The 20,733-nt window shown below is 38.1% G+C and overlaps 2 protein-coding genes across 11 annotated transcripts in view; one reads left to right on the top strand and one right to left on the bottom strand.

Annotated features, from left to right (window-relative positions):
- Gsap (gamma-secretase activating protein) overlaps positions 1-20,733 on the bottom strand; it is a 152,891-nt gene that overhangs the window by 64,188 nt on the left and 67,970 nt on the right. For all 10 annotated transcript variants that reach the window (XR_013435157.1, XR_013435156.1, XR_013435155.1 and 7 more), the window contains 5 exons: positions 20,674-20,705; positions 18,378-18,439; positions 11,203-11,298; positions 8,962-9,032; positions 8,467-8,561 (listed from right to left, as the gene is read on the bottom strand). Coding sequence is in view for 7 of the 10 variants with exons in the window: in XM_078040182.1 (XP_077896308.1) it covers positions 8,467-8,561; positions 8,962-9,032; positions 11,203-11,298; positions 18,378-18,439; positions 20,674-20,705 (356 nt within the window). In the remaining 3 variants the exon portion in view is untranslated. The remainder of the gene's footprint in view (positions 1-8,466; positions 8,562-8,961; positions 9,033-11,202; positions 11,299-18,377; positions 18,440-20,673; positions 20,706-20,733) is intronic.
- Positions 209-716, top strand: LOC101965009 (small ribosomal subunit protein eS24). The gene has a single exon (XM_040291367.2). The coding sequence runs from the start codon at positions 209-211 to the stop codon at positions 656-658; it is 450 nt and encodes a 149-aa protein (XP_040147301.2). The 3' UTR covers positions 659-716.

The raw sequence follows: 20,733 nt of genomic DNA, 5'->3' as shown, positions 1-20,733 counted from the left end.
CCGATTGGGTTAAGATTCCCACAATCCAATCATCTACTTTCCAAACCCTCCTGCATTGTCTCACACATGAGCTTTTGAGGGGCACCTCACATCCAAACCATAACAATGCTTAATATAACATATACAATAATAAATTCATGCATATACCAGCAACCAATGTTCAATAAGAGTATCAAGAATACATAAAGGAGGAGGACCTGCCACCATCATGAATGACACAGTAACTATCCAGACCAGGAAGTTCATGACCAATCGACTACTTCAGATGAAACAAATGGTCATTGATGTTCTTCACCCTGGGAAAGCAACAGTTCCCAAGAGAAAAATTCTAGAAAAATTAACCAAAATGTACAAAACCACACCAGATGTTATCTTTGTGTTTAGATTTAGAACCCATTTTAGACATGGCAAGACAACTGGCTTTGGCATGATATATGATTCCTTCGATTATGCAAAGAAAAATGAACCCAAACATAGACTGGCAAGATACAGCCTGTATGAAAAGAAAAAGACCTCAAGAAAACAGCGAAAGGAATGCAAGAACAGAATGAAGAAAGTCAGGGGGACTGTGAAGGCAAATGTTAGAGCTGGCAAACAGCCAAAGGCATCAAGATTCTGCAATGACTTTAGCTGCGGTGATAGTGTGAATTTTTCATGAGGATTAATTAACTGTAAAAACATTAAAAAAATGATACCTAAAGGAGATGGAGGGAGAGTTAGATGGCAGAAGAGATGCACTCAGCACTAGCCTACTTCTCTGGAGGCAGAAACAAGACAACAGGTATGCAACTGCTCTAGGTGAGTAGCCATGAGTGACCCCTGAAAACTGACAGCACAGAAAATGAGACCTGGTGGAATCCAGAGACTAGGGAGAGTTACAAAGCAAGAGAAGTGCAGTACCCCAGAATCTGGTGCTCAGATCCTTGGGGGAAGGGGACTCTACCCTCTAAGAGGGTAAAGGTAAAAGATTTGCAGCATGGAGTGGAAGGCTGAACCCTGCAGACAGCTTAAATAAGTGACCTAGAGTCTGCAAAAGCTGGCTTTAGAGAAGAAATGTCCCTACCTCTCTTAGCAAACTCTCAGGAGCTATATCCAGGAGCCCTCTTGAGATTATACTGATCTGGCAGGAGTCAGAAAATCTGACACCATAATACCCTGTGGATACCTATACTGACTGGGCAGGAGGTGGCCATACAGGATGCTGTTGGATTGGGAGAGTGTCTGACACAAACGTGCTGAGAAGTTCTATGCCTTGGGAGTGCAGGCTACCACAGGGAATCTCAGGGAACCTCCCCTCTGCAGTTGAGAGCAACACCAATCACATGTGGTGTCACATGTGGTTTCACACAGGGGTCAGGTCTGAAGGTGCTGGAATCCAGGGTAGCAGATCACTGGGTTTATAAAAAAAATACCCCGAATGAAGAAATTGAAGAATTCAGGGGTTTCTTTACTCTTCCTGCTCTTAGAGGCGCGAGCATTTGCCGTGCCCCTAGGTGGGCAGACTAGTGACCTCAGGAGAGAATATCCTCCTGGTGTGGTCAACATTCTACCTGAATCTATTGAGCAAGAGACACAGCCTGCATTCCACCCAAACTAGCATGGAAAAGCGGAGAATTCCAACAAGTTTGCAGCCTTGGCTGTGTCTTCAACCCACTACACTTGCCTCATACCTGGCAGAATCCAGCCCTAAAAGACTGGAAGGATACTTAAATCAACATAGACTACAATCAGCCACACTCAGACTTTTAAGCACTTCAGAAAGTTTTGAGTCATTTTTAATCTATGTCAATTCTTTTATGTTTTCCTTAATTTTTACTTAAAAATTTATTTTCATTCTTCTCATTTTTCCTTTTATTTCTATTTTTGTGTTTTTCCTCTTCATTATCCTTTTTGTTTTAAATTTATTTATTATTATTGTCATGGTAACCCCGACCCCCGCTTCTGGTGCTGGGGATAGGCAGGTGCTCAACTACTAAACTATCCTCCCAGCTTTGCTGAGAAGAATTAAGCCCAACTCCAGCCACAACCCAGTCTCACTGGAACCCTGTTAGATACTTAAGGAAAAAGGTTAGATGTAAACTCCCAGCTATTGACCAGTTCCCAGGTGGCCACAGGCAGAAGGAGGCTAAGGTCCAGCTGCTGGACAGATTCCCCAACCATAGCTGCTCAGAAGAAAAATATACAATGCTTGCTGACACCACATCTACATGGGTCCTCTATATTGACTGGAGGAGAAACTGATCTGATTGACTAGGATTAATAAGACTGAAGGTGAATCCTAAGAGGAATTGTGATTTCAGTCCCCTCCTTTGCTGGTGAAGCACATAGATCTGCACCAGTCTCCAGAGGACAAGAGCTTCAGGCTCTTTAATGCAGCTGGAGTAACAAATATCAGAATCACTTTCAAGTAACAAAGCTGCTATCAACAGGGAATACCTGTGGAAATCCCCAGTTCCAGATAGGTGCTCAACTCTTGTAGGAGAATAACCCCAAAGGGTGCATCCCACATACTCTGCTGGTCAACATTCTACCTGAAGTATCAGAATGCCCCTCTTTTATAAGACTTTCAGAGACAGTGGGTCTCTGATTCCAATACAGTATGTTCTGTGCCCAAACCCAAGAACTTACGGTATTAGAGTCTGATTAGAAATAAATGCAACATATACAACAAGCCAATACCTCAAGCTACATTGGGAGAAGAAAGCCACATACCAAAAAAGAATACCACATGAAAATGAAAGAGGTATCCATATCCTAATACATGCATAAATCTCAACATACAAATACAAGAAACACAAAAACCAACATACTATGTCACTTTCTAAAGTTCATAACTCCATAGTGACAGATCTCGAAGATACCAAAGTAGATGAAATGCTAGACAAAGAATTCAAACGAATAATTTTTTTGAAAGTTCAATGACGTCCAAAAGAATACAAATAAAAAGTTGAATGAACTGAGGAAGACAATGCAGGATATAGATGATCAATCCAATAAAGAAATGGAGATGTTGAAAAAGAATCAAACAGAAATCTTGAAGATGAAAAGCTCAATAAGTCCAATTTAAAACTCAGTTGAAAGCCTTAACAACAGATTAGATCAAGTAGAAGAAAAAATATTGAAGACTAATCTGCCATAATATTACATTCAGACAGCAAAAAAAAAAAACTAAGAACAAAAAAGGAAATGTACAAGATCTCTGGAACACCATTAAAATATCAAATGCTATAGAATTAGCATACTGGAAAGAGAAGAGCCATGTGCTCTGGGTATAGAAAACCTATTCAGTGAAATAGCAAAAAAAAAAAAAATTTCCAAATCTTGGGAAAGACTTGGACATCCATGTATATGAGGTTCTACTTAAAATCACAAATAGACATAACCAGAAAATAACCTTTCCACAACAAACTACCTAAAGTATAGAACAAAAAAAGAATGTTAAAGCTGAAAGAGAAGTCACATTTAAAAGCAAACCCATTAGACTAACAGCATATTTCTGAGAAGAAACTCTAAAGACCAGGAGGACATAGAATAATGTATTTCAAGTCCTAAAGGAAAATAACAACTAGTCCAAATTATGATACCCAGCAAAGTTATCCCTTAGAATCAGAGGAAAAATAATGACCTTCCAAGATAAACATAAACTGAGGGAATCTGTGACCACTAGACCAGCATTACAGAAGATGCTTAAGGGATTCTAACAGAAGAGGTGGAAAGTAAAAGACACACAGCACCAAAACACCTGCTACCAAAACCTGACAGAGGACACACACACAGACTTATTCAATATAGTGCTAGAAATTCTAGCCAGAAAAAAATAACCTAGAGAAAGAAATTAAAAGCATATAATAGGAAAGGAGGAAGTCAAATTTGCAGATGATTTGATTATATACATAATAAATCCTAAAGACCTCACCAGAAGATTTTCAGAACTGATAAACTCAGTAAAGTAGAAAGATACAAAAATCAACATATGAAAATCAGTAGCTTTATTATATGCCAAAAATAAACTGAGAAATGAGGAAAGCAATCTCAATAGCCACTAAAAAAAATAGTATACCTAGGAATGAACCTAACTAAGGCTATGAAAGACCTCTGCAATGAAAATCACAAACCACTAAAGAAAGAAATTGAACAATAGATGGTGCAAAGATCTCTCATGTTAATAGATTGAGAGAATTCATATTGTTCAGTGGCTATATGAACCAAGCAATCTACAGATTGAATGCAATCCCCATGTTCTTCATAGAACTGGGGGTGGGGGAGAATCCTAAAATCTATAGAAACACCAAAGATCCCAAATAGCCAAAGCAATCCTGAGCAAAAATAACAATGTTAGAGGCATCATAATACTTAATTTCAAAATATACTACAGAGCCATAGTGCGTTAATCAGCTTTGGATCACTCTGACAAAAAGACCCAACAAGAACAAATTAGAGAAGAAGTTTATTTTGGGCTCACAACTTCAGAGGTTGGGTCCATGGTCAGCTAACTCTATTACTCTGGGCCCAAGATGAGGCAGAACATCATGGCAGAAAGGCATGGCAGGGAAATCTCAACTCATGGCAGCTAGGAAATAGAAAGCAAGATGCCAGGGACAAAATAGAAACCCCAAATGCATGCCCTCAGAGACCTCCTTCATCCAGCCACACCCTACTTGCCTACAGTTATCACCCAATACAGTAGTCCTTTCAAAGTAATACGTCAAATGGATGAATCCACTGATTAGGTCACAGCTCTTAAAATCAAAGCATGTCACCTCAGATTATTTCTGCATCATCTCAAGAGCTTTGGGGGCCAGGCTCAATGGTGCACACCTATATTCCTAGCAGCTCTGGAGGCTGAGGCAGGAGGATCGTGAGTTCAAATCAGCCTCAGCAACTTAGCAAGGCCTTAAGTAACCCAGTGAGACTCTCTCTCTAAATAAAATATTTTTTAAAGGGCTGGAGACGTTGCTCAGTGGTTAAGTACCCCTGGGTTCAATCCTTGTTACAAGAAAAAAGCTTTCATATTCAAACCATAACACATAATAACAAAACAAACCAAAAGGATAGAATAGAGGGCCCAGAAATAAATGCATGCATCTTCAACCAATTGATCAATTGATTCTTGACAAAAGGTGCCAAAAACATACACTGGAGAAAAGACAGCCTCTTCAATGAATGGTACTGGGAAAACTGGAAGATCACAGATTGAAACTAAAACCATCTCTCTCACCCAGTACAAAAATCAATTCAAAATGGATCAAATATGTTAATGTAAAATCTGAAATTTCAAAACTACTAGAAGAAAAACATGGGAAACACTCCAAAATATTTGCACAAGCAATCATTTCTTGGACAGGACTCAAATAACCCAAGAAAAAAGAACAAAAATTAACAAATGGAATTTCATCAAATTAAAATCCTTCTGCACAGCAGAGGAAATAACAGAGTGAAGAGACAACCTACAGAATGGGAGAAAATATTTTCCAGCTATTCATTTCATGGAGGATTAATATTTAGAATACATATTTAAAAGAATTTTTTATTTGTTTTTTCTTTTTTAGAAAAAACAAAACAAATTAATAAATAGGCAAGTGATCTGAATAGACACTTCACAGAAGAGTAAGTAGAAATGGCCAATATATGAAAATATATATATATATGTTCTGTGTCTCTAGCCATCAAGGAAATGCAAATCAGAACTACATTGAGGCTCTGTCTTACCCCAGTTGGAATGACTATTATGAAAACAAAAGTAGCAACTGCTGGCAAAGCTTTAAAGAAAAAGAAACCCTTATATACTGTTGATGGGAACACAGATTAGTAATAGCCACTAAGGAAAGCAGTATGGAGTTTCCTCAAAGAACTAAAAATAGAAGTACCATACAATCCAGCTATACTACTCCTAGGTTTTGATCTAAAGCAAATGAAGTCAGCATACAAAAGAGATAAACTGCATGTCCATGCCTTCTGTAGCACTATTTACAATAGCCAAGATATGGAATCAGCCTATGTGCTCATCAACAGATAAATGGATAAAGAAAATATGGTTTATTACATGTAATGGATTATCATTCAATCCTAAAGAAGAATAAAATCTTGTCATTTGAAGGAAAATGGATAAAATTGGAAGACATCAGAAATAATCCAGGAACAAAAAGACAAGTATTGCATGTTTTCTCTCATATATAGAAACTAAAAAGAAAAAAAAAAAAGACTACTAGGGACCAGGAAGGGGTCGGGGAAGAGAGGTAGGAGAAGGGAGGTGAACATGATTAAAGCTCAAAATATGCATGTATGGAAATGTCACAATGAAACCAATTAATTTGTTTAATTACAACCCACTAAATGGGAGGAAGTACTTGCAAACCTTATATCCTGTAAGGGGTTAATATTCAGAGCATATAAAAAACCTTAAACAACTCAGAAGCAAAAAGACAGCCTAATTAAAAAGTGGGCAAGGAACTTGAACATTTTTTTCCAAAGATGACAAACAAATGGCCAAAGATGCTCAATATAACTAATCATCAGGGAAATATAAATTAAAGCCACAGTAAGACATTACCTCAAACCTCTTAGGCAACTATAACAAACACAAGAAGAAAGTGTTGGTGTTATGGTTTAGATGTGAAGTGTTCTCTTGAAAGTTTATGAGACAATGCAAGAAAGCTTAGAGGTGAAATGATTGGGTCATGAGAGCCGTAATGTAATCAATACATTAATTCCCTAATAGGAATTAACTGGGTGATAACTGTTGGAAGATAGGAAGTGGCTACAGGAGGAGGGTCACTGGGCATGCCTTTAGTATTTATATTTTGTCCATGGAGAGGATAGGTGACTCTCTGCTTCATGATAACATGTCCTAAGCCATTGTCCTCCACCAAACTCTTCTGCTATACTGTTGTTTCACCTCAGGCCCCAAGAAGTGGAGCTGCCCTCTGTGGATTGAGATCTCTGAAGCTGTGAGCCCCAAAATAAACTTTTCCTACTCTGATTGTTCTCATCAGATCTTTCAGTCACAGGACTGAAAAAGTTGGTAAGAATGTGGAGAACCGTTTTACCCTGTTGGTGGGAATGTAAAATGATGCAGATACTGAAAAATAGTGTGTAGGTTTTTTAAAAAAAAAAAAAAATTAAAACAGGGAGGCTGAGGTTGTAGCTCAGTGGTAGAGCACTTGCCTAGCATGCATGAGGCAATGGGTTCGATCCCCGGCACCACATAAAAATAAACAAAGATAAAGAAAAACAATCCTACATTTAAAAAAATAAATAAAACAGAACTACCATATAATTCAGTAATCCCACTTTTGAATATATATCCAAAAGAATTGAAATCAAGATCTTAAAAAGATCTGCACATGCTCATTGCCACATTATCCATAATAGCCAAAGTATGAATACAACACGAAGTTCCACTGACAGATAAATGGATTTTAAAAATGTAGAATATAAACATAATACTGTTCAGTCTTAAAAAGAAAGAGATCCTGCCATATGCAGGACGAACACCTGGGTGAACCTAGAGGGCTTTGTACTGGTTGAAATAATCTGTTACAAAAGACAAATGCTGCATGATTCCACTTACATGAAGCATCTAAAATAGTCAAACTCATAGAAACAGAATAGAAAGGTGGTTGCCAGGGGCTGGGAGATGGAGAAAGAGGAAACACTCTTCAACAGGTTTAAAATGTTTCAGTTATGTAAGATGAATAAGTTTTAGAGCTAGAATGCTGTGCCTATGGTTAATACTGTATTGCATGTTTAAAAATCTACTAAGAGGGTAAATGTCATGTTAGGTGTTCTCACTATTAAAAAAGTAACATAACAAACACAAGGCAGTTCATAGCAAATAGGAACTTATTCATTTCTTATTATGGATACTGATTTATATCTACATCTTGACTAGATTCTTTGTAATCTTTGTAACTGTGCTAATTTCTAAGATTACCTGGCATGAAATGTGCTCTACAAATGTTTGCTGACTAAATGAACAAATGACCACTTAAATGAATGGATTGCATTCTCAAATCCTAAGGGTGTTTTGAAGCCTGACTTGGTCCCGTTTCAAAATTCTAAGGGAAACACTTAGTTTCCAGTCACTCAAGAATCAGCCAATTCTTGGCACAGAATCACTTCCTCCCAAGGGGGAACCTCCAGACATCTCCATCAGATAAATAAGTTCTGAAAAACCTCAGAGAAAGGGCTCCCTGGTTCAGTACCACTGGTTCAAATTTCCCTAGAAAATTGCACAGGATCCAGTCTTTTTCTTGGAGGTAGTCACAAGCTACAGCACAGGTGAGTAGCCAGGGTAGGTCTGGCCAGCAGAGACCAACCTCAACGCCGATCTCTCACAGTGACACACTGTGAGACACACAATTTCTAACAGTTATCATGAAATTCACAATGTGCCAATGTCTGGGGACCAGGTGAAAAAGAAAGAACAAATTTATTACACCACAGGACAAAAGAACCCAGACTTACCAGGAGGCAGAGGTAAAAATAAACTGTTAGTAGCTTCCAAAATCCTGGTCATGATGTGAAAGACTTCAAATTCAGGAACACTTCGAGGCCTATTGCTGGAAAAGATAACAAAGCAGCGTGTCAGCGGGCCTAAAGTCCCATCTGCCTCAAGCAGTGGCTACAAGTATCACACAGGGGATCTGCTAATTGTGAAATGCTAGGCCCTGCAGAAAGCTTCATAAATATGACAATGACCATCAACCAAAGGCCTAGAATCTAACCAGACAGTAGGCTCATAAATTATAAGTTGTATTAACTGAAATTCCCCCTTCATAGCAGTACTCCTGTGTCTCTCTCTCTTAAATGTAAATTTAAATGTTGAATTGATGGGGCTGGGATTGGTGAGAATTGTTTTGAACTAGGAAGTTTCAAAAAGGCTGTGCTAGAATAGGTAGCCATCAAAGTTGTTGCCTGTTTGTTCATCATGATAAAGGACAGTGGGAAATACTTGCGTACAAGTGGAGAACAGAAGACTGAAGATCATGCCTCCTCCAGCAGGTTTCCACTAGGCGGCAAATGAGATCCAGCTAGAGGGCAGAAAAGGGTGTTCACCAACTGCTCACATGCTTCCCCCCCAGGCTCCTCTGGCTGTCCCTACACAGCTCTGACATCTGGCATTCATACTGTGCCCTGACACAGAACCAGCTTTTCTGAGGTCAATTCTGAGGCAGAGGAATCCAAAACAGAAAGATTGAAAATGCTTCCCAGAGCCTAACAGAGCACACTCTGTCTGTGCAGGAAATGCCCCCAATGAGCCTCCCCAGCTTGGCAAACTGGCCCCACCATTCACACTTACAGACCCATCAGTGAAGGTCAAGTGTCACTCAGTTTGCTCTAGACCTGTTACACCACAAGGCACAAGAGCTAAAAGCCAAAGAAAGAAGACATAGTAGAATAGAGGTGTGAGCATGAGCTGTGGGAGACTAATATCAAGTCCGGGTTCCGTATTTCACCAGCTGTGTAACCCTAGGCAAGTTACCTTTCCTCCCCAAATCTCAGTGTCCTCATCTGCAAAATGAGGGGGATTATTTAGCAGAGCTGTTGTAAGAATTAGCACCATTGATGGTTAATACATCATAATTGAAATCAACCAAAGTAGATAACCTTCTTGTCTTACAGCTCTACTCAGAAACCCATTCTAATTTTGCAGCAAGCTTGTCAGCAGTAGGGCAGTCTCCAGTGATGTCAGCCACGGACTGGTGCATCTCACATGCAGGCTAAGAAAAGGAACAAGGCAGAAAATCTCCACAGATGTACAGGCACACCCTATCGCTAGTGATTTCTTCGGCTGAAATCAGGATAACATGTAAACAACAATCAAGTGCTGCTGCATTGTCCTTGATATATTTTAGAAAAACTATCCAGTCGTCCTCAGAGGAGAAGAGGAGGTATGGCTGGTTGCTGCTAGGTAAGGGCAGGGAGATTTGGCCTCATTTAGTGATTGCAGATTTAGGAAGTCAGGGACACTGAGATTTCTGAGTCTACATATATATCATATCTGGGCCTGCTAATTCTAGCAATAATTAATGCAAACTAGAACACTTTGGAAGGTGAAATTTAAAGTCAACAGAAAGAAGGGTGATAAATGGATGTTAAATAATTGTGTTATAAGATAGCAGACTTTCGAGGAAAGCAAGTGAACATCAACATGAGTAAGATCAATACCATTTTCATGAAGTGAGCCCCCTTGCTATTGTTCTACTGAGAAGGAAAATTATTTAGGGAAAATTCAATTCCTCATTTGTAAATATCAGAATATGAGAATGCCTAATATCTCCTAAAACATTAAAAATTATGAAACTTAAAAAAGTAAAACTCAAGTCTTTCTATAGAAATTCAAACATGATATTTAAAAAGACTAACGATTATAATAAGGTGAAAAATCTTAAAAGTAAACTTGAAGAGATTAAATCAGCCAGATCTAATAAACTTAATGAATCTTCTAGAGCTCACTGCAAAAATGTTTACACATGGGCTCTTTTGTGTAGAGGTCTTATCCAAACTTGGAACAATAATGAAGCATTCTTTCTCTTTCTCTATAAATGTGTTTTTTAATTTGTCAAAGGATATTATTTCTGTACTCTAAACAGAACCAGACTTAACTTTATGAGCTTTTTGGAAGATCCAAGGCACCTTAAGTTAATTCGATCTTGTCACATCACTTCTATTTACAAATGAACTGGTGTTATTAACTTGTATTACACAATTTCAATACATGGCTACCAGGTAATGAACTGCCATCTCATCAGCAAGCTCACCCATGGTAGTATTTATGCAACCAAGCTGGAATCTGACCTAGTTGGGCTGTTGGAACTAATTAAGAACTGAAGTTCAGGTTCTCTCATGTCTGCATAAATCTCCAGGCACAGAAATCACTAGTTAGAGTTTAATAAGGAGCTGGGAGTTGCCAAGATGAGTGAACATTTGGCAACCTTCCTAAATTCATTGTTCTATGCCTCTTGAAGTACATGACCACTAGCTGAAGGGAGGGCAGTAAATCACTTTCAAAACCAACTTCTCATTGTTTATTGTTCTTATTTCCCTTTCCTCAATCTTTAGCACCAAATATATTGGTTTGAAGATGGGATATCTTCTAAAACCTAATTTGAAAGACACAAATATGCTCACTGAACTATATCCTGAGATTTATATACAGGGGTAGGGAATAGGATGGAAGTAAGAAAAAGTAAATCCAACCAGTCTTGAAACGTAGTCCAAAACCATCTGTTCAATTTTCTTCTTTTCCACACCCTGTAGGTGTCTCAAAAGATGCTCTCTCAATTCAGACACCATCTGAAAAGAGAATGTGCATTTAGTTAAGCCACAACTACCCACTCACACACGCAATTGACTTGAATTAGAACCATTTATTAACATTACTTATCAACATGAAAAGTTTTGGATTTGAAATCCCACCAACAGATGTATAACTCTCAATATTTCTCTGGTGTTATAATTTTCCTCAAGAGGAAAATTATTTACAATTTACCCAAAGGCAAAAAAGCCAACAAAATCAGTTCCTAGGCCCTGATGTTAATTCTCCAATGAAGCCTGTGGAGGTCACCAACTTGGAAGTGAAAGTGAACTTGACCTACCAAAGAATTGAAATCTGTTCCTGGAGCTCTGGGGAACCAAAACAAACAACTCTAAGCTCAGAATGACTGTGTCGAAGGGGAAATGATTTAAGGCATCTGGAAGGATAGAGGCAGTAATAAAAAGGAAGTGCATCATATAGAGCACAATTTCTCATATTTGTGGTTGTATATAAAGTATATTTACACCATTCGTCTTCATACATGTACTCAGATTAATGATGCCCATCTCATTCTATCATCTTTTTTTTACCCCCTGCCCCCTCCCTTCCCCTCCACCCCTTTGCTCTATCTAGAGTTCTTCTAATCCTCTCATGCTCCCCCTCCCTACCCCACTATTATGAATCAGCCTCCTTATATCAGAGAAAACATTCGTCATTTGGGTTTTGGGGATTGGCTAACTTCATGTAGCATTATCTTCTCCAATGCCATCCATTTACCTGCAAATGCCATGATTTTATTCCCTTTTATTGCTGAGTAATATTCCATTGTGTATATATACCACATTTTCCTTATCCATTCATCTACTGATGGGCATCTAGGTTGGTTCTACAGTTAAGTTATTGTGAATTGTGCTGCTATAAGTATTGGTGTGGCTGTGCCTTTGTAGTATGCCGTTTTTAAGTCCTTTGGGTATAGACCCAGGAGTGGGATAGCTGGGTTAAATGGTGGTTCCATTCCCAGCTTTCCAAGGAATCTCCATACTGTTTTCCATATTGGCTGCACCAATTTGCAGTCCCACCAGCAATGTATGAGTGTGCCTTTTCCCTCACATCCTTACACTTATTGTTGTTTGTGTTCTTAATAGCTGCCTTTCTGAATGGAGTGAGATGAGTAGTTTTGATTTGTATTTCTCTAATTGCTAGAGATGATGAACTTTTTTATATGTTTGTTGATTGACTGTATATGATCTTCTGAGAAGTGTCTGTTCAGGTCCTTGGCCCATTTATTGATTGGGTTATTATTATTTTTTTTTTGGTGGTTAGCTTTTTGAGTTCTTTATATACCCTAGAGATTAGTGCTCTCTCTGATGTATGAGTGGTAAAAAATCTGCTCCCAAGATGTAGGCTCTCTATTCACCTCACTTTTTTTTTTTTGCCAAGAAGAAGCTTTTTATTTTGAATCCATCCCATTTATTGATTCTTGATTTTAATTATTATGCTATAGGAGTCTTATACAACAAATTAGAATTAAAATTTTTAAAAAGAGAGATATTAAGAAGAAAAAAATATCTTAGTAAATGTTAGTTATTGGTGTGTGTGTGTGTGTGTGTGTGTGTGTGTGTGTGTGTGTGTGTGTGTGTGTGTAGGAGTGAGGATAAGCCAATAAGTAAGAAAATACCAGTTGGTGATAGGTACAGTGGAAATCATTAAAATGGGAAGGTTTCAAAGCAAGTAAAGCAAATGCGTAGTTACTTTAGATTGGGTGGTTTAACCCAAGATAATGCTATTTGAATTGAATTCTGAACAAAAAAAGAATCCTGGCAATGCTTACTCCAAATTCAACAACTTTAGCCCTTGAACTAAATCTGGCTGACAACCTGATATTGAAAATAAAGGTTTTTTTGTCATTAAAAAAAAAAAAAGAAGTGCATCAAGTATGTCCCTCTGCACAGCAGCTGTAGACACTCATCCCAGCCCTGATGTGCATAGGTAATGATTTACTCATTCTAGTGCCTGACAACCCACTTGCTGACCCTGCACTTTAACACCTTTGGGCCTCCTCCTCAGTTAGCAGCATGCCCAGCCCTTCCCTCCTTTTGCTTTTCTTTCTCCCTCCTCCTCTTTTCCCTTTTTGCCTAGATTCTCTATTCAGCAAGAGGTCCTCCTGGCTGGAGAACTTTGTACCAAGAAGCAGGCCAGGACAACTGTACAACTGATGTCATCATACACATATCTTCTATTTTAGCAGATTCCCTCTCCCCTTTGAGGCCAAGATGCAGTGCTATCATATTTCAGATCAGTCTCCTGCATGCATTAGTTGATTTGACTTTTTTTGTTGTTGTTGTTCTTAATTGGTACTTTATTTTTTATTTATTTTTCATTACAATCCTTATTACACATATAGAGCACTATTTTCATATCTCTGTACATACAGTATGTTCACGCCAACTTATGCCATTATACATGTACTCTTTTTTTGCATTACAATTCCAACATACCTTATATTCAAATAGAGATATGAAAAATTGTGGTATATATGTGATTTGACTTTTTAACACATTAACTTTTTTCTGCTTAAGAAGTATTGCATGCTTTTGCATACTTTTTGACTTTTCCACGGTCACCATAAAGTTTGAATTTTAAATTATTCTCTTTTTTAAAAATTTTTTGTTATTGTATTTCTTGTACATTTATTTATTTTTATGTGATGCTGAGGATTGAACCTGGTGCCTCACACATGCTAGGCAAATGCTCTACCACTGACTACACCCCCAGCCCCTTAAATCATTCTTAATCCTGCCACCTACGTTGTTCAATTTTTACCCTTTTCTTTCTAATGCTTTGTAATCTCCTTTGTTTTTTCACGTTATAGTTTCTTTATGTCATTACTCTTGCAGGGGTGGGTATCAGGGACTGAACCAAGGAGCACTTGACTACTAAGCCACATCCCCAGCCCTATTTTTTTGTATTTTATTTAGAGATAGGGTCTCATTGAGTTGTTTAGTACCTTGCTTTTGCTGAGGCTGGCTTTGAACTCATGATCCTCCTACCTCAGCTTCCAGAGCCTCTGGGATTACAGGCGTGCACCACAGCTCATTAAATATTTTTTATTGGAGCTTTATAGTTATACATAGTTATTGGGTTCATCCTGACAAACTCATCCCTGCGTGGAAATCAATTTCAGTTCATGATCCCCCCTTTTGCCCTCCTGTCCTCCCTCTTCTCCCATTCTTTCTCTACTCAATTTTCTTTGCACTCATCAATTTTTTATTTGATTGGTTTTTTATATTATGCTATCCTTCCCTGCCCCTTTCTTTTATTTACTCTAGCTTTCACATGTGAAAGAAAACACTTGACCTTTGAGTTTCTGAGTTTGGCTTATTTCACTTAGCATGAGATTCTGCATTTCTATTCATTTACTGGCTAATACCATAATTTCATTCTTTTTAGGGCTGAGTAGAATATCATTATATATTCTATATATACACACACATATATACACATATGTGTGTTTATGTGTATATATGGATATATACATACACATATATATAATGTGTGTGTATATATACATATACACACACACACACACATATATATATATATATATATATATATATAATTCTTAATCCATTCATCTATTGATGGGCATCTGGGTTGATTCCATAATTTAGCTATTATGAAGTGTGCCACTATAAACATTTAGATTCCTATATTGCTATAGTATGACAATTCTAGATCTTTGGGGAAAATACCAAGAAGTGGGATTGCTGGGTCATACGGTGGTTCCATTCCTACTTTGAGGAATCTCCATACTGCTTTCCAGAGTGGTTGTACTAGTCTAAAGTTCCACCAGCAATGTACAAGCATACCTATTTCCTCATAACCTCACCCACATTTGTTGTTCATATTCTTGGTCATTGCTATTCTGACTGGAGTGAGATGAAATCAATGTAGTTTTGATTTACATTTCCCTGATTGCTAGGGATATTGAACATTTTTTTATGTATATGTTGGTCTTTGGTGCTGCTTTTCAGAAATGTCTGTTTAGCTCCACATCATGCACAACCACAACAATGGGATCCTAATTAGAATAAGTTATACTCTATGTATGTGTAACAGGTCAAAATACACTCTACTGTCATGTGTATCTAAAAAGAACAAAGAAAAAGATGTCTGTTTAGTTCTTTTGCCTATTTATCAATTGGGTTGTTGGATTTTCATTATTGTTTTTATTTGTTTTGAGGATTTTTTGGTGTTAAACTTTTTGAGTTCTTTATATATTCTGAATATTGGTCCCCTGTCAGAGGAATAGCTGGCAAAAATTTTCTCCTTTAGGCTCTCTCTTCATGCTCATTATCATTTCCTCTCCTGTGCAGAAGCTTTTTAATTTGATGATGTCTCACTTATTGGTTCTTGGTTTTATGTCTTATACTTTCAGGGTTTTTTTAAGTAAGTTGGTGCCTGCACCAATATGTTGAAGTATTGACCCTATATTTTCTTCTAGCAGTTGCAAAGTTTCTGATTTTACTTCTAAGTCCTTGATCCATTTTGATGTGATTATTGTACAGGGTGAGAAATAGAGATCTAGTTTCATTTTTCTATATGTGGATATCCAGTTTCCCCAGCACCATTTGTTTTAAAAAGCTATCTTGCCAGGCTGGGTGGCATATGCCTGTAATCCCAGCGGCTCGGGAGGTTGAGGAAGTAGGATTGCCAGCTCAAAGCCAGTCTTAGCAATTTAGCAAGGCCCTAAGTAACTCAGCGTGACCCTGTCTCTAAATATTTTAAAAGGGCTGGGGAGGTTGCTCAGTGTTTAAACACCTCTAGGTTTAATCTCTAGTACAAAAGAAAAGGATGGGGCTTATATTTTCTCTAACATATATTTCTGGCATCTTTGTCAGATGACTCCATGTGAGTTGTCTTTGTGTCTTCTATTCTCTTCCATTGGTCTTTGTGTCTATTTTGATGTCAATACCATGCTATTCCCATAGCTCTGTAGTGTGACGGGAGATCAGGTATTGTGATGCACCCAGCATCGCTCTTCTTGCTCAAGGCCATTTGTCATCTGATTACAGTAAGGCTAAACATTTTTCTGTTCTCCCCTACTCTAGACTTTTGGCCATTTACTCTTGAAATTTGATTGGTCAATGCCTCTTGTCCATTTCCTTCCTGTTGTATTGTTTTCTTATTGATTTATAAACTTCATATACCAAATGTCAATCATTTGTCACATTGTTGAAGATTTTTTCCAAATTTGTTGTCTGCCTTTTTATTTTCTATTTATACTTTAAGCTTTCATTTGGTCAAATCTATCTTTTTCTATCTGTGTTCAATAATATATTTTAAACTCCTTTTCTATTTCATCATTATCTAATTATCTACTTATTTTATTCATATTCCTTCACATGGTTTAATTTTTTAAACTAAACTCCTTAATCTATTGGCATTTCTGTTGGTTTACAGCATAAAACAGTCTTTGGGGTAGAAGGAATCTAATTTTCTTTTACAAATAACTAACCATTACTAATTGATTAAAAATTCTATACACATGGATTTTAAAACTTAATTGATTATACACTAAAGATTCAAATTTAAACTATAGTCTACTAACTGTATATTTTTGTATATATAACATATTATTTCTATTATCATAGGTTAACAACACATTTAGATATCAGTCTCACTTCTATTTAATCTGTCTAGTAAGTTAGTTGATTATCAGATAAATTTTATCAGCTTTTGAGTTATAATTTTATTAAACCTAGACACTGAGGATTTGAATAGAATATTTTTCTTCTTTATCTTTTCTAACATTTAACAGGTCAATACTAATTTTTTAAAAAAGAAATTACTCTTTGTACTTTTCCATTTTTCCCAGTTGATTGTTTAAAGCAACAAGCAAACAAACTAATCTTCACATCTGCCTTTACCTGGGTTTCTTATTTGCATTGGCTATTCAGAACAATGTGAAATTATAGTGAAAATAACAAGAATTCTTAATTTCTTTGTACTTTTCACAGTAATATCTCTAGCATTCCACTAAAACAATGTTGGCCCTAAGGTCTAGACTATTTGATTTACTGAGTTCTTATATTCCAGGTGTGGAACTTGACTTTTATCTTCTTTCAGCACCTATAGATATTTCTTCTTCTTTGACTTTGTAATATGTTGAACTTCATCAATGTATTTCTTAATATTAAGCCTGGAAAGAACATTATTGACCATATTATGGTTTCAATAGACCACTGGAAAGTACTTTAATTAAGCTTATAGCAGCTACATTCATGAATAAGTGTGGTCATTGGCAGATGTTGGTTCTGAGGCCACACGGGCCTGTAAAATGACTGAGAAGTCTTCTGTCTTCTTCCAAAATAATACTTTATGTAGCATGAGGATGATCTGGTTCTTGGAAGTTTGAAAGAACAAGCAGTGCCTTCTTTGGAAATAATCTTTGACATATTTTTCAAATTATTTCATGGATATTATGCTTTCAGCTTTTCAGTTTCTTCCTAGAGCAAGTTTTGGAATTTCTCTTTGTCAAGGAAACTCTTTAATTGGAACTGTCCAAGTTATAAACATGGATTTATACATATTTTCCTCATATTTTTAAATTTGACATATCCAAGATAACAGATTGTCCCATTCTTAAATCTGCACAATATCAGAAATATTGTACTGGTGTCTTTTTAATCATTTTAAAGTTTTTGATTTATTTATCAATTTTGCTTTTTAATTAATTTATTTCTATTTCTTTGGACATCCTAGCACTGTACCAGAAGGAATGCTTTATTCTTTTGCATTTTAAACCCCCAAAATAAATGCCATAATACATTACTTTCTCCTTTAAAAAAAAAAATCTTCAATGCCCTATGTTCCTGGTCATGGTTTATAATTATGTATTTATTGGTGTGACCAATTAAATGTGTCTCCACCATTAGACTACATATTCCAAGACAGAAATCATGTGTATGCTTACTGCTGGACAGACAAGGTCTGCAACAACTTTTTGTTGAAAGAGTAACAGAAAATATAAACAGAATGAAGGACACAGTCTAGCCCTTCACCCTTGTCTTGGGGCCACTGTTTGCAAGGGCCCATAGAGCCCCAGGCCACTTACCAGCCCCAAGAGCAGCTTCTGGTGGTTGTTGTCCTCCTGCAAGAGGAGTGTTAATCTTGGTTCTGAAATTAAACAGAGCAGGAGTCAAGCAGGGTAATTTTCCGAACATGGAACAGAAGGAAGAAGAGTCAGCCCAGGTTTCCCTTCTCTGAGTTACTGGGAAACATAACACTTCCACAATAAAGTGAACATTTTTTAATAGCTAAGTGTGACCCTGTCCTACCAGCTGAACCTATCACTCAGGGGACACCCAGAGAGCTCTGTCAAACAGAGAAAATGACTGAGGATAAAGCAAGCAAAGGAATGCATTGCCCAGCACCAGTAGATTCTGGTTTTGATTTCTCTTTAACACTAAAACTCACCACTAAGAACCTCTACTTCCTAGAGACAGGGACGAGGGCCCTCTTAAGCCCACAGTAGACAGAAGCTGAGGGACAGTGGGGCTTGCTAGAAGGACTACATGACTGTCTTCTATTCTCTGGCCCCTATACACCTTGACTTGGAGCTACTGAGCTGGGGGAACCAGTTACTGTGGCCAGCAATACTAATTGATACAAGTTCTCACTCTGAAAAGCTACCAAGATGGAAAAGTGATATAAATGTTACATTAAAATGACACTTTCTCCACCATAATTGATACTGCACTAGCAAGACCAGAGAGGCAGACAAACAGTCTTGCTGGAAGATCTGCCCTAATGCTCCCTAACAAGCCTCCTGCTTGGTTCTTCTACTCCCAGAACACCTGAGGCCCAGTGCCGGGCAAGAGGGCAGAACTATCCTGCTCAGCCTGCTGACGATTCCTCCTTGACCTCTAAGGAAAGAGCCTACCTCTGTCCCACATAACCTTCATGATTAAGATGAAGCAACCCAAAACATGAGCTCAACAGCCCTGAATTTCAGTTTTCCATGCAGACATTGGCAGCATTCTTAGTGGGAAACTAGCACAATCAAGCACAGGGAGAAACGGGAAGTTTACCAATGAGCATTGAGAGGCTAACTGCAAACAGGATGCCTGAGCAGAGAGCAGGAGGAGCTCCATAAAAGCAGGGCAGGGAAATGGACACAATCAAAACCCTGCTGGACAGCAGTTTCCATATTGCAATACCCCCCAGCAAGGCAAGGATGGCGAGCCTGGATCACATGCTCGCCCCTGTCTGGCAAGGCAGAGCCCCTGGTTTCAATCACGGATGGCCTGGTAATAGGCAGAGGCTGGTTATCTTGGGACAAATTCACCACCATAGTTCAGTGGGCTGTGTGCACAGCTGTGGGGTGTGCAGTCACATAAATAATTTCTGTTACAGTCCCCCCAACAAACACCTAAAACATTCAAGTCCGTAAAACGGGAGTAGGATATAAAAACAACAGCTTCTTTAATGAATGCTGACCTTCATGAGGCGGGAAGTATTCCCCTGACACCTACAAAAAAAGGATTGTACCTGGGTATACTCAGCATTCCCCTCCCTTAAATCCCCTTGTTTGTCAAGACAAACTCCAGTTATCACCTCTGGGAAGCCTCTTCCAGCCATTCCCACTCCCGTCTTCGCCTAGACTAACCCCTTGCATGTAGGGGGCTTCAGAATACTGGTTACTTGGTTTAGAAGCAATTTGTTAGCATTTCCTCCTCACTCATGATAAAGCAGCCACTAAAGGCACTTCACAGGCACCAAGGCCCATACTAGGTGCTGGGTGTCACCCTCATTTCTCCCTGACCTGAGGAGGACCATGCAGGAAATGCACCGCCAGCACCTCACCTCAGTGCTGTTGCTCAATTTTTTTTTTTTAAGACTCAACATTTTTTTTATTGATTGTTCAAAACCTTACAAAGCTCTTGACATATCATATTTCAAACATTAGTTTCAAGTGAGTTATGAACTCCCATTTTTACCCCAAATACAGATTGCAAAATGAAAGGTGCATACAAGTCAAAGACCCTGTGTGATCAGACAGCTGGAGAGAAAACCAGCGGGAGCCAAGAAAATTACCAAAGTGCATCCTGGGGTACAGCCAGAGGGCATGTTAATTTGCTCAGCTACGAGGAGAAACAATGAAAACCAGAGGGTCAACTCCCAGGGACTCCTCCAGCAAAACCACATTCAGCAGCTGTCCCTGGATGTCCTGGTGCCAAGACAGACAGGGAAACAGCTATGTGGTCACTTTAATGAGGCAACATTAAAGGGCGCAGCCTTCATGACACTACTGGAAGTGATTTTCCTGCCAATCCACAGCGGTGGGACAAGAACAGTGTTACACACAAAACACAGAAATCCAGACGACTGTATTACAAATTTTATCTTACCCGAATTCCTTGCTTCTATGTTAGAAATCACCCTACAAAGAAATTAGCTGTGTTATTCAC

The sequence above is a fragment of the Ictidomys tridecemlineatus genome, chromosome 2 (genome assembly GCF_052094955.1).
Source record: "Ictidomys tridecemlineatus isolate mIctTri1 chromosome 2, mIctTri1.hap1, whole genome shotgun sequence".
Lineage (NCBI taxonomy): Eukaryota > Metazoa > Chordata > Mammalia > Rodentia > Sciuridae > Ictidomys > Ictidomys tridecemlineatus.
This window is presented reverse-complemented; position numbering and strand designations above follow the sequence as displayed.

What these genes read in the sequence shown, in the direction of transcription:
- LOC101965009 (XM_040291367.2), top strand. Translation starts at nt 209, where the DNA reads ATGAATGACACAGTAACTATCCAGACCAGGAAGTTCATGACCAATCGA.